The following is a 16,183-nucleotide window of genomic DNA, read 5'->3' on the forward strand; positions in this document are numbered from 1 at the left end:
CTTGGTAACATGTGATCAACATCTTACATATAAAAAAAAAAAAACCAAAAAAACAAGCCTCCAGTCAAGGCAGAGGCAAATTGTAAATATAATTGCCAAAGGTCACAACAGGAAAATATCAGAGATGAAATATTCTAGAGACCGTTGTTTGCAAGGAAACCCACAGAGACTAGGGTATCTGGGGCTCTATTCTTCCCCTGCAGTTTTCCAGATGGCTAGCTTAATGAACCTTTCCAAATGACATGCTTTTTATTGGTTGCTTTACTCCAAGTGGCACTTCAAGCTGTCATGCCTATGTCACAGGTAACCCAAAAGATGTGTGATAATTAGCTGGGCGTTGGTGGCGCACACCTTTAGTCCCAGCACTCGGGAGGCAGAGGCAGGCAGATCTCTGTGAGTTCAAGGCCAGTCTGGTCTACAGAGCTAGTTCCAGGACAGGCTCCAAAGCTACAGAGAAACCCTTTCTCAAAAAAACAAAACAACAAAAGATGTGTGATGATGGACTGCTAGAGGCAGAGGTGGTTTGGAGTCCTGGTTTCAACTTCAGCATCTAAATTTAAATTGCTGTAGGCATGATAACAAGAATAGTAAATTTACCTTTAGATGTAGGTACACCCAAATGCAGTTTAGTTGTTGCATTTCCAAACTCAGAAGAGCGTAAACCAGGCCCCAGAGGCGAATGACTTCACTGCAGCCCATTTGCACATAGTAGCCAGAATGAAACCCAGAGCAAGACACTTCTGCCACCAGCCAGCAGTGTAGTGATGCACACCCATCCACTATGTTCAGTCCTGGTGAATGAGCACTTATTTTGTCTTTAGCTACTTATTGTAAAGTTGCCAGGCTGAGCCTGGTGTACAGAGTGAGTTCCAGAACAGGCTCCAAACCCACAGGGAAACCCTGTGTCAAAAAAAAAAAAAAAAAAAAAAAAAAAAAAAAGCTGCCAGGCCCCATGGGGGACATTTCTCAGTGGTAGAGTGCTTGCGCAGTACATGCAAGGCTCTGTGTTCAGTCACTAGCATTGCAAAATAAGCAAATGGTGTTGCCAAAAAAAAAAAAAAAATCATTGCACAGGAGTCTGTGCACGTAGCTTAACACCTGTGACTCGAGGTAGGATAGACAGAGCACACGCACTGATATAGTTTAGACAGAGGTTGCCAAGTACAGCATGACAGGTATGTGCCAAGTCGTTTGAAAAAAGAGATAGAGGCAAATGGAGGCAGGAGGATCAGGAATTCAGGCTCATCTAAGCAATATAACAGGTCCAAAGCCAGTTCAGGCTACACAACACCATGTCTCAAAAAAAAAAAAAAGTTTGGGTTTTTTTTTGTTTGTTTGTTTGTTTTTTTTTTTTTGGTGGTGGTGGTGGGGGCTTGTGCTGGGAGAATGTGCTAGAGAGATGGCTTGGCAGTTAAGAGCTTTTACTGGTCTGGCTAGATCCAGGTTTGGTTTCTAGCACCCACACAGTGGCTTACAATCATTTTGTATTTTTAACTCCAGTTCCAAGGGGACCTGATGCCCTCTTCTAGTGTTCCAGGCAGGCGCCAGGCATATATGTGACACCTGTCTTTCTTTCTCTTACACACACACACACACACACACACACACACACACACACACACACGAATACACATAACATATAAGTGTGTCTAGGAACGACAGTGTATGCTTTTAATCCCAGCACTAGGAAGGCAGAGGCAAATGGATCTTAGTGAGTTCAAGGCCATCCAGGGCTACATAGTGAAACAATTTCATAAAGAATGGCAAAGGCAGGCATTTCTCTGTGAGTTCGAGGCCAGCCTGGTCTACAGAGTGAGTTCCGGGACAACCAGGGCTACATAGAAAAACCCCTGTCTCAGAAAATATAACAAAATTAGGAAGAAAAAATAATTTTAATTGAATTTGTTTATTGTGTGTGTGTGAGGATGTGCATACCATGACACTTGTGGAAGTCAGAGGACAGCTTGCAGGAGCTAATCCCTCTCCTACCATGTGAGTCCCAGGGACCCGCCTGAGGCTGCCAAGCTTGGCAGTAAACATTCTCAACCTTGAAGCCATCTCCCCAGCCCCCAGGCCTTTGTTTTCAACACGAGGTGAGACTCTGCCCCTGCCACCAGGGTTTTCATAGAGGCCAGAAGGTGAGGATGAAAGTCAAGCTCTGAGAGGGGCGGTCTCATCCACAAGAAAGGGTGGGGGAAATGGGGTCACGAAAGCCACAAGAGCCTGGAGGAGATGTAGGATTATGGGCAAATCCAGGGGGAAGACTGGAGAAGAGGGCAGGAAGGGGCACAGTAGCCCAGTTGGGCCTAAGAAAACTACAGGATTGCAGCTCGGAGGGTGGTGAGATGGGGTCAGGTGAAGAGGGCCAGCTGTAACCTTAAAGAACATGGATAGGGTACCTCAGCCTCCAAGAGTACCAGAGGGTGCCAGGGTTAACAGTCACTTCCTCGGGGACATGTTTACACTGACCAAAGGAGAAACCTACCCAATCGCCACTGGTGAGCGATTGCCGAGCTGGAAGGTGAATTTGTTGTGGATGGACTGGAGATGAGGGATAGGATCCCAGTACATCTCAGATGACGAGGGGGAACGTAGGCGCCAGAAGAGCCTATCCAACCGGGACACCAAATGTTAGCAGCGTTGCAGTTCTGATGGGAAGGCATCCATCAGATACAGTCGGGAGCCAAGGGATACACAAAGTCACTGTAATTGTCGCATCTCACAGCTCTGCTTGCTCCAGGGAAAGGTTTCCCCAGCGGGAGTGTAACAAGTCTGTCTCCCCCCAGCAAAAGCCTTACAGTTCTGCTCTGCTCTGGCAAAAGTGTCCCACCCAACAACCTAATAACAAACCTCACTCAAGAGATTTATTTATTGGGAAGGAAAAATCCAGGAGGGTGGCTGCCTTTAGAATAAGAAGCACTCACAAACTGAACAGAATACAGAGCTTATGTAGGGTCTCTTGGATGGGGGAATGACATAGCTTTCCAGGGTGGCTTGCGATTGGTGACCTGACTCTGGAGCACGCACAATGATTGGTGACATTTTAAGTCCTTGGTCCTGGCCTTGGGGTCAAGTCAGAGTCAGGGTGTTTTTTCTTGGCCCCTTCCCCATCATCTTCCTCTATCACCTCATCCTAGCCCATTTAAACACAGACCTCTAATTTTTTTTTTCTTCTCTTAAAAGCAAAGGTCATTTGCTGCTGTTTTTCTGCCTGACTCAGAGAGCAGATCTTTTAACTTTTCTTTCCCGTTTAATAAAGGATCTCATTGTGAAAACGGGTGTTGTGTGTGGTTTGTGCCTAATCTGAGGTCCAGGAGGGAGCCCCCTTGTGTCCATTTCACTTTCTCTGCTTAAGTATTGTGTGATTAGAATCAGAGAAAACTTTTTTTTTTCAGTGTGCCTCCTGACTGCCAAGTCCGAACCATTCACGGGTCTAATGCCGTTGAGGGAAGTTGCTTAACTTCTCTGAACATTAAATTTTTTTGAACATTAAATTTTTTTAAATTTTCCAAATAATAATAAGAGGTCCTAACTTAAACCTTTGTGGTGGGTCTGAAGCCCAGGCCACATACACGTTAGGAAATCACTCTCTCAACCGTGCTATATTCCCACCTCAAGGTTACTGTTTGGTTTTTGTTGTTGTTTTTAGAGGACAAGCCTTGATTTAATTATTTTACAAAGCTTCATATTTACTTAACTTTCTGATTCTCCAACCGTGCCTTAACACTTTCGATTTTTCTGTCTTAAGATAAGGAAAGCACGCTTGACTTGGTCACCGCCACACAGAGCCTCTGAGGCTTCAAGGATGTGTGCTTTTGTATGTTTTAGACATTCTCAGGAGAACGTTAGAACCCCTCTGTGGATTTTGTGTTTTTGTGACCTTATTGGTATGAAGGTAAAAACCCTATTACAGAGTTTTTGGGGTCAAGCTGCTTACTATTTTTACAGGCCCTATTTTTGTTTTCCCATACATCGTGGCTGATGCTTGCATATATATATTCAGACCTCAGTAAGAATAGAGTAGCTAGAGCTCATGATGGGAGCCTGCAGTACACACTTGCGCCTCTAGGCGGCGCGCGCTAACGGCCGGGGGGAGCGGCCCGCCGCCCGAGCTCTCCTCTCCTTAGCCTCTGGAACCTCTCGGCTTCCGTTGAGCATGAACAAGATGGCAGCCTCCGAGACGGTTAGGCTACGGCTTCAATTTGACTACCCGCCGCCGGCCACGCCGCACTGCACGGTCTTCTGGCTCCTGGTGGACCTGAACAGATGCCGAGTTGTCACGGATCTCATCAGTCTCATCCGCCAGCGCTTCGGCTTCAGTTCCGGGGCGCTCCTGGGCCTCTACCTGGAAGGGGGCCTCCTGCCCCCCGCCGAGAGCGCGCGCCTGGTGAGAGACAACGACTGCCTGAGGTGTGCGGGAGCGCGCGGCGCGGGGGCGGCGGGGGGGGCTGTGCGGGCGGGGGCGCGCTTGCTGCACCGCGCGACCGCGGCCTCGGGGGCCGAGCTAACTGCTGCAAGGCACACGCCAGAGATCCCGAGTGGTCCAGCCCGGACCACTGAGTGGAGGGAGCATCCTTCCCTGGGACGCTTCTCCTTCCAGGCAGGGCTACCAGACTTGCAGCAGCCCCGAAGCTCAAGGGCAGGGCCAGTGGTCACTCCCCCAGGCTCTCTGTGTGCTGTGCGCCTGGCACAGATGCGCCACAAACCCTCCTCCTCTGGGCTTGCACTTGGTGCAGGAGTCCAAAGCAGGAAGAAAGGATTTCTTAAAGCGTGGAATGCCGGAAGAAGGCAACAGGCTGGGCGGTAGTGGCTCACACCTTTAATCCCAGCATTTAGGAGGCAGAGGCAGGTGGATCTCTGTGGGTTCGAGACTAGCCTGTTCTTCAAGAGCTAGTTGCAGGACAGGCTCCAAAGCTACACAGAGGAAACCCTGTCTCAAAAAAAAAGGGGGGGGGCATCAGATTGTTGTGAGCCACCATGTGGTTGCTGGGATTTGAACTCAGGACCTCAGGAAGATCAGGCAGTGCTCTTAACTGCTAAACCATCTCTGACTCACTACAGTCCCAGGAGGATCTGACAACCCTCTTCTGGCCACCATGGATACTGCACACACACATGGTGCACAAACATACATGCGGTCAAAACACTCAAACAAAAAAGTAATAAATAAAATCTCAAAATTTTTTAATTTAATGAAAAGCAACTAAATGTGAAGGTTAGGGGTTTTATTGTTTGTTTGTGTCTTACTCCTTATAATTGTCTTCCCTGACAGATTCATTGTGTGTATATATATGTCTGTGTCTTTTTTGTGTGTGTGCATGCATTTGTGTAAATTTATGCAGAGGTTGATGCCTAGTGCCTTACTCAATTACGATTTACTCTGTTTTTCTGAGACAAGGTCTCTCACTGATCCTGGAGCCAGGCTAGGCTTGCCTGGCCAGTGAGCTACAGGGATCTGCCTGCCTCTGTCCACCTGTGTTTTCCCAGTGCTATGACTGATCACAGATACACACATCTAGGTTATCGTGCTTGTACAGCAGGCACTCTATTGACTGAGGCATTGGGGAGAGGATTTATTTTACTTAGTCCTGTTTGTTTCTAATAGACCCTTCCTTGGGGAGGGGTGGGGTCTCATTGACTCCCTTGGATGAAATGTTGAGAGGGTCAGTCCAGTATAACTTTTGACATACCACTTCCTACGACGAGTTTGTGAGTACAATGCTGCACATCTACCCTTGGCTTTGTGTTATTTCTCCCCTCTTTGATGTGTCCTGAGTCTTGGAGGGGGTGATATAAAAGTATGGAATGCTTCACAAATGTGTGTGTTATCCTTGTGCAGGGGCCATGTGAATTTTCTCTGTGTCACTGTAGTTTTAGAAGATATACTACCGAATGAGCGTACTAGCAGTTTATTGAGTCAGAGCTAAGTCCACCAGCTCACCATTACAAAGAGTGACCAGTTAGGACAGTGACGAACGGCAAGTGAAATAGACTGAGAAGAAGAGGGACTGGGGAGACGGCTCAGCCCCTCAGAGCTCTGGCTGCTCTGTAGACTTGAGTTTGGTTCCCAGTGGCCATGCACAGTGACTCACAGCCACCTGTATGTCCATCTGTAGAGATCCAACAGTCTCTTCTGGTCCTGGAGTGCTCCAGTGCGCATGCATGTGTGTGTGTGCGCGCACGTGCACACACACACACACACACACACTCAAATACCTCTTTAGAAATGAGAGAGAAGTAGAGTCACCAGATGATGGTGGCGCATGCCTTTTCATCCCGTGCATGCCTTTTCATCCCAGCACTTGGGAGACAGAAACAAGCCAATCTCTTAGCTGGAGGCCAGCCTGGTCTACAGAATGAGTTCCAGGACAGCCAGGGCTACACAAAGAAATCCTGTCTTGAAAACAATAACGAACGGAAGAAAGAAAGAAAGAAAGAAAGAAAGAAAGGAGAAAGAGAGAGAGAGAGTCATAGGTACCTGCAGCAGAGAGAGCAGAGAGGGGTCTTGAAACAAGCAGCCCTTTATTCAGTCTTGAGATTTCAGTGGGAATCTCATCCAGAAATTCAGACAAGCCATAGACACAGTGTCTGAGGTGAGCACCCCATAGCCTTGCCAGGTGGATATAAAATTAACCATTACAAACTGCCATGGATCACATGGATAGCTGTAACTATTCAGAATCTAAGTAAAAATAGGAAAAGACTTTTTTATTATTTTAAATGTTTATTACCATAAAGTTACTTTATATATTTGTAAGGTATAGCACTCAGGTAGCAGAGAGAGGTAAATCTCTTGAGTCCAAGGTCAACCTGGTCTGCATATCGAGGTAAAGCTACCCAAAGCTACCAGTGTTGTCAAAAAAGAAAGAAAGAAAGAAAGAAAGGAAGAAAGAAAGAAAGAAAGAAAGAAAGAAAGAAAGTGAAAAAGAGAAAATTCTCTCTTGTAGTTCTTTGGTGATAGTTAATTGTTATCCACCACTGTAGTCCTATATTATGCAGGAACATTAGAATTTAGTCTTTCTATCAGTATACATGTTTGTTTCAATTTCCCCTACAACTTCCTTAGGTTCCTATTCTACTTTTTACTTCTTTGAGAGCTTTTATTTTAAAGTCTTCATATAAATGAACATGTGTGGCATTTGTCTTTCTGTAGTTGATTTCCTTATTTACTTAACTGTTAGTAGACACTCATGTTCAGTTTGTTTTTACTCATCCTAAAGCAAAACTTAGAATGGCTAACACACACGTAGTAGAAAGATTGTGAATTAAGACAAAGGGGGCATGAAGCTGGAGGTGTCTGAGAAAAGTTGGAAGTTAGTGTTTATGTGTGAATGTGATTGAAATAAATTGTATGTGTATATGAAATTGTCAATAAATAAATACTATCTTGTTAAAAAAAAAAAAAAAAGATTGAGTTTTGAAGATAGGCAAACCAAGGTTGGGATATCCTACTACTGCTTACCAGCTGTGAATCTTGGGCAGGTACCTGTTTGAGTTTTAGGACCTCCGAAATGAAAGATTACCTAATTTGTTGGTGATGTTTAATTTAGAAAAAAATGTGTGGGTCACAGTAGCTATTGCTACTAAAACTAGCCACAGTGAGCCAGGCATTATGATTCCATCTTTAATCCCAGCACTCAGGAAGAAGAGGCAGTTGAGCTCTGTGAGTTGGAGACCAGCCTGTTCGCCATAGCAAGTTCCAGGCCATCGAAGGTGATGATCTCAAAACAACAAAGATAAAACAAAACTAGCCAATGAAAGAGTCGTGGTCATTTTGTGTCGTCCTTCATCCTTAAGCTACATAACAGTCTGCAGTCTTGGCCACATGTAACTGCTTGCTGTCTTCTCTTGACAGGGTTAAGTTAGAAGATGGCGAACTCCTTGAGAATTTCATAGTAAGCAATGGTGGCAACTCTAATTTTCTACCCAGAAAAGCAAAGAAGCGGGCTTTTAAGTTGGTGGAGGATGAAGAAATGGACCTGGGCTCCAAGTGCTCCAAGAAGCACTGGAAGAAGCTGGAGGACAGCAGCTATAAAGAGAAGGCCTTGGACCTGGAAACAAACCCTGTTCCGGATGAGGAGGGGAGGACGAAAGGCAAGAGAAAAAGCAAAGTGACAGGCAGCCCAGCAGAGGAGGAAGAAGAGGCCAGAAAGAAGCCTCTAAAGAGAAAGGAGAAATGTGAACATAAGAAGCACACCAAGGCCCACAAGTCTCCCAAAATGCAGGCGCCCAAGGAGTGGAGCCCACAGAACTGCGGTTCCCCCAAGGGCTCGCCCAAGGGCTCCCCCAAGAACTCCCCCAAAAACTCCCCCAGAAGCAGCCTCACTAAAGCCCGGAGGAAAAGCAGCACAGGGCCAAAAGGGGGCCCAGGCTACCTGTCAGAGTCTGATTCTTGTCTAGAGTCCGTCAGCGATGTCCACTGCGATGTCACAGGGCAAGGGGTCACCTTTTCAGAGAAGCTCTCAGCTGAGCTGTTGAAGGATGGTCCTGCTGCAAAAAGTCCAGCTGCCCACAGACAAGCCTCAAAGCCTGCCTTTCCCTTCAGCTTCGGCAAGGGCAAGGGCAGCAGAACCTCTTCATCCAGTTCAGACTCCAGTTCAGAGTCGGAAGCCCAGTTCGTGGTCTCCAAGAACATCTCTGAGGGTGCCTCAGACTTCTTAAAGACAGCTGGCCTCTTTGCAGAGCAAGGGTGTCCAGGGCTGACGTTGCAGACTCCAGGTGTTATGGACTGGAAACCCTCTGACTCAAGTAGAGGCAGGCAAGCTTCTGGTCCTCCTCCCAGTGTGCCTGTCCCCAACAGTTTGGGAAGAGGATGGGGTCGAGGAGAAGACTTGTTTTTGGGGAAGGGTCTGAGGGGCCGGGGTGTACGGGGCCGAGGTCGAGGCCGAGGGCATGCTATCTCCTGTATCTTAAATAGAAGTTCTGAGAGTCAGAAGCAGAAACAGTTAAATGACATCCTAACGAACTCATCCACTGTGATCCAGGTAACTATTCATTGTTTGTGAATTGGCCTTCTCCCTTTCCCCATGGATTGTATCTCAGCTCTCTGGCATGGCATGGGTTCTTCTTTTCTCACCAGTTAACCGAGTCACGTGACTGTTTTCCAGAATCCTGTAGAGACACACAAGAAGGACTATAGTCTATTGCCACTGTTGGCAGCTGCCCCTCAAGTTGGCGAAAAGATTGCATTTAAGGTAAATGTTGAAACAGCACCAACTATAACAAAGGCAAGATTCCCATCCTCCCACAAACATACAGAACTTAGTGAATCTGACTAAGTAATATCTACAAAAACTGTCTGCCGTTGTCAGAAGTCATGGTGGGTGGTGGTGTGCTCCTCTGGGTGGCTACTGTTCCTGGGCTAGGAGGGAACAAGAGAGTGAGGGTCTGGGGGGAGGGGGGTTCGTGGACTCGTAGGATTTCTCTTCTTTTTTAGCTTTTGGAACTCACGTCGGACTACTCTCCTGATGTCTCTGATTACAAGGTAAGACTTTCTATGAATATAATGAAGTTAGCTGTGTGGTGGGGTGTACCTGTTGTTTATCTTACTCAGGAGGCTGAGGCAGGATATCCTCTGAGCCTGGGAGTTCACATTTAGTTCATTAAAAAGAAAAAATGAAAGATTAAATTGTCACCGTCAGAAACTTGTTCAGTGTAGTGGCACTTGCCTTTAACCCTGGCACTCAGGAAGCTGAGGCGGCAGAATTTTGAATCTGAAGCAAACTGGGCTGACATAGGGAGATCCTGTTTCCAAATATTTTTAAACAGATGAAGTATGGGGCTGGAGAGATGGCTCAGTGGTTAAGAGCACTGGCTGCTCTTCCAGAGGTCCTGAGTTCAGTTCCCAGCGACCACATGGTGCTCACAACCATCTGTAATGGGATCTGATGCTGTCTCCTGGCATGCAGGGATACATGCAGATAGAGCATTCATACATAAAAAATACTTTAAAAAATGAAGTACTGATAAATTTGAATAGCACTCGCATGGATAATAATAGACATTTTTGGTAAGTAATGCCATAAAGGAGGATGAGAGTCCTATGGACATTTTACAAGTGTCACTGTGATGTCTCCTGGTCTTCTGTTGCTGACCCTTGTGAAGAACAGGATGATAATGATGAGCTCCTGAGGTTCAAACCCTGGGCCTATTTCAAAAATAAATAAATGGCTATACAAAGACAAGTAAATAAATAAAAACACACCTCTTGTCTGTGCCCAGAGAGAAAGGGTGTGTACTGAGTGGTGGCACTGGAGGGACTGCTCAGCAATGAGCAGTTACCTGGGCAATGGCAGCTCACGCCTTTATAATTCCAACACTCGGAAGGCAGATGCAGGCGGATCCCAGCCTGGTCTACAAATCAAGTTCCAGATCAGCCAGGGTTTTTACACAAAGAAACTTTGTCTTATAACAACAGCAAAAAAAAAAAAAAAAAAAAAAAAAAAAAAAAAAGTGATGGGAGATGCCATTATGTATATATGTTGCTCATACTGGTTAATGAATAAAGCACTGTTGGCCAATAGGAAAGGAAGATAGGCGGGACTAGAAGATAAGGAGGAAGGAGGAAGTGGTAAGCAGGGCCAAAGATGGAGAGACTGGGGAGACCAGACGCCTGCCCCACTCTCCGGTAAGAGAAGACCATGTGAAAATACATAGATCAGCAGAAATAGGTTAATACTTAAGACAGAGCTAGCCCATAAGAAACTAGTACCTGGCCAACAGAATTACATCAGATACAGAGTCTCTGTGTGTTATTCGGGGCTAGCAGGCGGAAAAACCGTACTCCTTACAAATGGTGCTCATCGTTGGCCTCGGTGTGTGGCTCCGCAGCTGCCCATTTGTCTCACCATTGCCACCATTTGGTCAGAGCAGTGGGTCCTCTTTTTAAGTTTTTGTTTGTTTTTGGAGACAAGGTTTCTTTGTGTAGCACCACCTGTCTTGGAACTCACTACATAATCAAGGCTGGCTTTAAACTCAGAGATTCCCCCTGCCTCTGCCTTCCAAGTGCTAGGATTAAAGGTTATACCACTATGCCTGGTTTAAGTTTTTTTTTTTTTTTTTAATGATTTATTTATTCTTATTTTATGTGTTTTGGTGTTTGATATGTTTCTGCCATTGCAAAAGCCCAGATCAGGCCAGATTAAGAGCAGATAAATGCATGGCTTATTGGGTGTTGTTTTCAGGTGGGTTCGTGGATCCCAGCGAACAGGGCCAGAGAAGTCATGTGCCTGAGCTAACTAGAGAGAAGTCGTGGGGGGTGCTCTATAGGTGAGGGTTGATGAAGCGCCAGCCAGGTGCTGGGATTGTGTCCAAGTAGGATCAGAAGCTAAGCCTCTGGGCAGACATTTGGATGGGCTGGTCACGTCAGAAAGTTGGGTTGCATGAGCTGCCAGAAATGGGTCATTGGACTTTTGGTGACATCCCTTTGTTCAGAATATTCTCAGTGCCTGGGGGTGGGGTAGGGTGGGGTGCTGGGGAAGTAGGGCAGACCAGGTCTCCTGGCTTGTGCAGGGGTGAGTAGGGGTTCCAACCAGTGTTTTGCCTGCATGTATGTTGTGTGAGGCTGTTGAAGCCCTTGAAGCTGGAGTTAACAGACCGTTGTGAATTACCATATGGGTGCTGGGAATTGAACCCAAGTCCTCTGGAAGAGCAAACAGTACTCTTAACCACTGAGTTATCTCTCCAGCTGCCCCCCCCAACGCCTTTTAAATTTTTGAGGGGCAGTGTCTTAGCTAGCCTCAAACTCATAACCCTTGGATCATCTGCCTCTGGAGTGCTTGGATTCAGGGCACGCACCATCACACCCAGCTTCAATACATCTCCATGCATCTGGGAGCCAGCTTAAACCTGAGATCTGGGAGGAAGCAGCTTGAGACCCTTTAAATGACAAAGTGGCTTCCTGTTCCTGCTCTAGAGTTGTGCACATGCTTTAGAGTAGCCCCAGCAATGCTAGGAACCAAAGCACTTCTGTTTATGTGTACCTCTCAATGAAAGCTGTGATGATAGTCCTCTCTTGAATGCTTTCATCCCCTCACCCATCAATTTTGGGGATCTACTATAATTTTTCCCTTTTGCCAAGTGCTGTAGGTATCTGTCAGTCATGACTAATATTTTACCTCTAACAATATCTGTGCATATTCAGGTAGAGTGCTCATCACTCCATTGCTTGTTTTTAGTTCCCTCTCTGTTGATATGTTGAGATAAATTTATAATACATAAAAGTCGCCATTTTACAATCTTCTTACTGTCCTTTAGTACAATGCTTTGACTTGCTCTTTTATTTTTGGAAGGAAGGAAAAATTTTAAGCCATGACCCAGAGACCCAGCAAGTGGATATAGAAGTCCTGTCATCCTTACCAGGTGAGTCCTTAGAAACGGATGTGGGGCCGAGGAGCCCAAACCACTGCGTTCTGAGCAGTCTCACAGCTAGAGCTGTGCTCTTCTTGGCCTTCACTAGCCCGACCCCAGGATTAAGTGCCATTCTCTGCCCTCTGCTACCTGTCAGCACACTGTAGCCCTGGTGACCTGTGCACTTTCTCCTTGGATGGAGACATTGGGCTGGTTCTTATCATTGTCATTATATACTCTGGCAGGAGATTGTAAGTACTAGTGCACATGGACTGCAAAAACAGTTATGTCAAGGAAACCTAAACTGACTCAGGGAGGTTAAAGAAAAGCTGCCATTCAGATGTTTGCACAAATCAGCTATAAAAGATCAAAAGGAAGCTGGGTGCTGGTGCATGCCTTTAATCCCAGCACTCGGGAGGCAGAGGCAGGCTATTCTGATGATGGGAAGCTCATCTCCGATAAATGATAAGAAAATCCTATTGCTGGCACAGGGCCGTGCCTTCCATAGAGGTATGCCATACTTTCCTATTTGACCCCAGCCTTCACACCAGTGCCTGTGGTTTGAAATCCCCATGAGAGTAACCATGGAGAAATGGTTTACTGTTTTCCTACCTTCTGGTTTCAGCTTTAAAAGAACCTGGGAAGTTTGATTTGGTTTATCACAATGAAAACGGAACCGAGGTGGTGGAGTACGCTGTGACACAAGAGAGGAGGGTAGGTGTGCTGGTCTTAAAACTTTTGACTGATTGGGGGAGGGGGTGTGCACCACAGGTGACATTGCAGCTTCCTGGAACTGCTTGTGTTAAAACCTGGGAGGATCAGGTCTCTGCAGAGAGCTGCCAGGGACCTCCTAGAGCCCGTGTCCTTATGTAAAAGCATAGTGTAGATGAAAATTCTAGTTGTGGAGATTCCCATAGGAGAGGGGCATGTGTCAGACTTTATATTACCAAATACCCTGAGAGCCATTGCTGCTGTCCCTCAGGTTCCCCAGTCCTGACCTGAATAGTCTGATATTTTATTTTAATGTTTAAGTTCATTTACTTAGTGTGTGTGTGTACATGTGTATGTGTGCCGCCACATGCGTGTGGAGCTCAGAAGCCAACTTTCAGTTGTCTGTTCTCTCCTTCCACCATGGGAGTCCTGGGGACTGAACTCAGGCTGCCGGACTTGACAGCAGGTGCTCTTACCTGTGAGCCATCTTGCCAGCTCTAACTTACTTATTTGAGAGCACATGGCCTGTGTGTTCCCCTGTTCAGAGCCAGCAGTCAGTTGCTGGCAGTAGCTTCTTGGCCTGATTATAGTTAAGACAATGCTTCCTCTTTGGGCTCATATTTGAGACGTTTTGCTTATTTTGCTATTACATTTCAGTGTTGAAAGTTCTTGTTTTATCTGAACTCTGAGCTTACAGAGACCCAACCAGACTGTGTGCTGCCCATGTCTTCTAAGGTAGAAGAGCCTCTTGGGATTTTTTCCTTGAAACATATTCTTAAGGGTTTGTGACAGTGTCATCTCCTATAGGTCTATGTTTGCAATATTTAAATTGTATGGGGTTTTTTGTTGTTAAAATATGTTCCTGGAAAAACTGCAAGCAGAAAACCTGTAGTGTCCCTTTTTTGACACTAGATGGCTCTCACCACTCACCCTGGCCAAGTGCTTGAGGCATCTCTATTGGTAAATTGTGTGATAGTTCGTATCTAAGGCAGATTAGGGTAAGAACTTCAGAAAGAAGAGCAGCCACCTAGTACTGGCTTTTAGACCCCACCTAGCTCCCAGAGCTGCCTGTCTATAAGACAAATCCTTCTGATACCTCATAGCCTCCTTCTCATCACCCAGTCCCTACTCTAAACCAAAGGCTGAATGAAATATGCTTAATGTAAAACTTAGCTGCATTCTGAATAATTAAAGTCAGTTTGCTGTATTGAAGTTATTCTTACTATTCAGCCATTCTGCAGAGAAATTTACTAACAAACCTCCAATTTTTAGCTTAACATTTATGTGATGTCAGAATGAATTGATGAAATTGGATGTTTTGTGTTTTTTCTCAGATCACTGTGCTCTGGAAAGAGTTGATTGATCCAAGACTGATTATTGACTCCTCAAGTAGCATTCCAAGTAAAGAGCATGTCTGCACATAACCTCTGACCTTATCGCCTCGCAGTCCCTAAGTGTTGTCTGTGACCGTGACCATAGCCTAAAGTTTTAAAAAGAAGATTGAATGTTATTTGGACTTTCTGATACTTTCACTTTACCATACTAGAAAAAAAAATCTACCTCATCGTTTAGAGTAACATGGGTGTTAATTTGTGGATCTTTATTTCCTTCAGGCTAAGTTCAATAACCCAATAGAAAACATGACCGGTATAGTATGCAGTGTGTTTGCTCTCTCTCTCCTCTGGGAGCACCAGTAGCAATCGGCAGTAGGCGGTTACAGTGCCACGTGCAAGATCGTGCTGTGCATCTTGTTTGTTTTTTCAGTCATATTTAAAATACTAAGGCATGTTTCTTGACTTAATTTTTTAACATGTGAGTTGTTCTGATAAGCCTGGAGCATCTCACGAATCCAGAGCATTTTATACTTGTCATTCTCAAGACTTAGTGCAGTTGGATTTGTTGCAGGTGATGAGTTAAGGAATCCTTCCACATTTTTTTCCAGCTGTAAAATATAGGATTCTCAGGGCCCTGTGTAGAGGACAATGGGAAGACAACTTTGTTGTATTGCCTGAGGACAGCTGGCCATGAACCTCAGATCAGGGGGCAAGTGACCTTGCCACGGGATACCAAGAGCCTGGTTTAGCACGCGGAAGTGAGGATCTTGAACAGAAACTTCCTTTTCTGTTATTATTCAGCAAAAGCTAAAGACTGAATATAAACTGTGAAAATTGCTTTCTTTTAACAAAAAAAAAAAATGTAGATCCCTCTTTCAGCTTTGCAAATTTTTAAATAAAATCATATTGAACTCAATTCCCATGCTGAGTTATCATGTTTGAGTCCAGCAAATAGTCATCTTGGTTTATGATCATTTTCATAACAAGGCGGCTTGCTTTGCACCTGGGAGGCCAAAGACAGGCAGTTTAAGCTGGGAGGTGGTGGTGCACGCTTTTGATCCCAGCACTTGGGAGGCAGAGGCAGGAGGATCTCTGTGAGTTCAAGACTAGCCTGGTCTACAGAATGAGTTCCAGGACAGGCTCCAAAACTACAGAGACACCTTGTCTGGAAAAAAAAAATGACAGATGCTGTTTAATTAGTCTATTTAATAGGAAAGTATATTAAAGTATGTGTGTGTGCTGATTTGTAGTTATGTTTTACTTTAAGAGGTCAACTCAGCCCTAAGTGGAGGGACTTTGACAGCGGGGCTGGCTCTGTCTGGAAAACAGATTGAGATAAGTGGTCAGTATTGACTGGGCTCAGGAGTGTTGTCTTCAGGGTGTGTTTTCAGATGTAATCAGAGTATGAATTGCCCTTCTGTCTATACTGGTAAATAGAGTTCACAGAAAGATGATAAAATCACTTTAGGGTTCATAAGCTGCCCTCTGAAAAAATATAAGAGTTTATAAAAATAAGTATATCATGTCCAATGAATTAAAATTTGTTTTATGAACCTTTTGCTTTATGTGTACATTTACAGCCTCATGTGGACTGGTTCCCTTGTGAAGTATCTGTGTGTTTCTTTATAAAGGGCTGGGAAAATGACTCAGTGCGTAAGAACACATACTGCTTTCACAGAGGATCTGAGTTAATCCCTAGTACCTGTGTGATGCCTTGAGCACCCCTCATGAATATTTGCCCCCACACAAATATACACACAACTTAAAATAAATCTTTAAAAAAAAAAAAA

At 45.2% G+C, this 16,183-nt stretch overlaps 1 protein-coding gene and 1 non-coding gene across 2 annotated transcripts; one reads left to right on the plus strand and one right to left on the minus strand.

The window, feature by feature from the left end:
* Positions 1–4,137: 4,137 nt before the first annotated feature.
* Coil (coilin) lies at positions 4,138–15,309 on the plus strand. The gene is made up of 7 exons (XM_051192892.1): positions 4,138–4,410; positions 7,856–8,984; positions 9,108–9,194; positions 9,437–9,484; positions 12,291–12,360; positions 12,974–13,062; positions 14,394–15,309. Exons 1-7 carry the CDS (start codon positions 4,157–4,159, stop codon positions 14,481–14,483), a joined length of 1,767 nt encoding a protein of 588 aa, XP_051048849.1. The 5' UTR covers positions 4,138–4,156; the 3' UTR covers positions 14,484–15,309.
* LOC127221831 (U6 spliceosomal RNA) lies at positions 5,795–5,900 on the minus strand. Its single transcript, XR_007834504.1, has one exon. It is a non-coding gene; the product is annotated as a U6 spliceosomal RNA (small nuclear RNA).
* Positions 15,310–16,183: the final 874 nt, after the last annotated feature.

Source organism: Phodopus roborovskii, unplaced genomic scaffold, assembly GCF_943737965.1.
Source record: "Phodopus roborovskii unplaced genomic scaffold, PHOROB, whole genome shotgun sequence".
Classification (NCBI taxonomy): domain Eukaryota; kingdom Metazoa; phylum Chordata; class Mammalia; order Rodentia; family Cricetidae; genus Phodopus; species Phodopus roborovskii.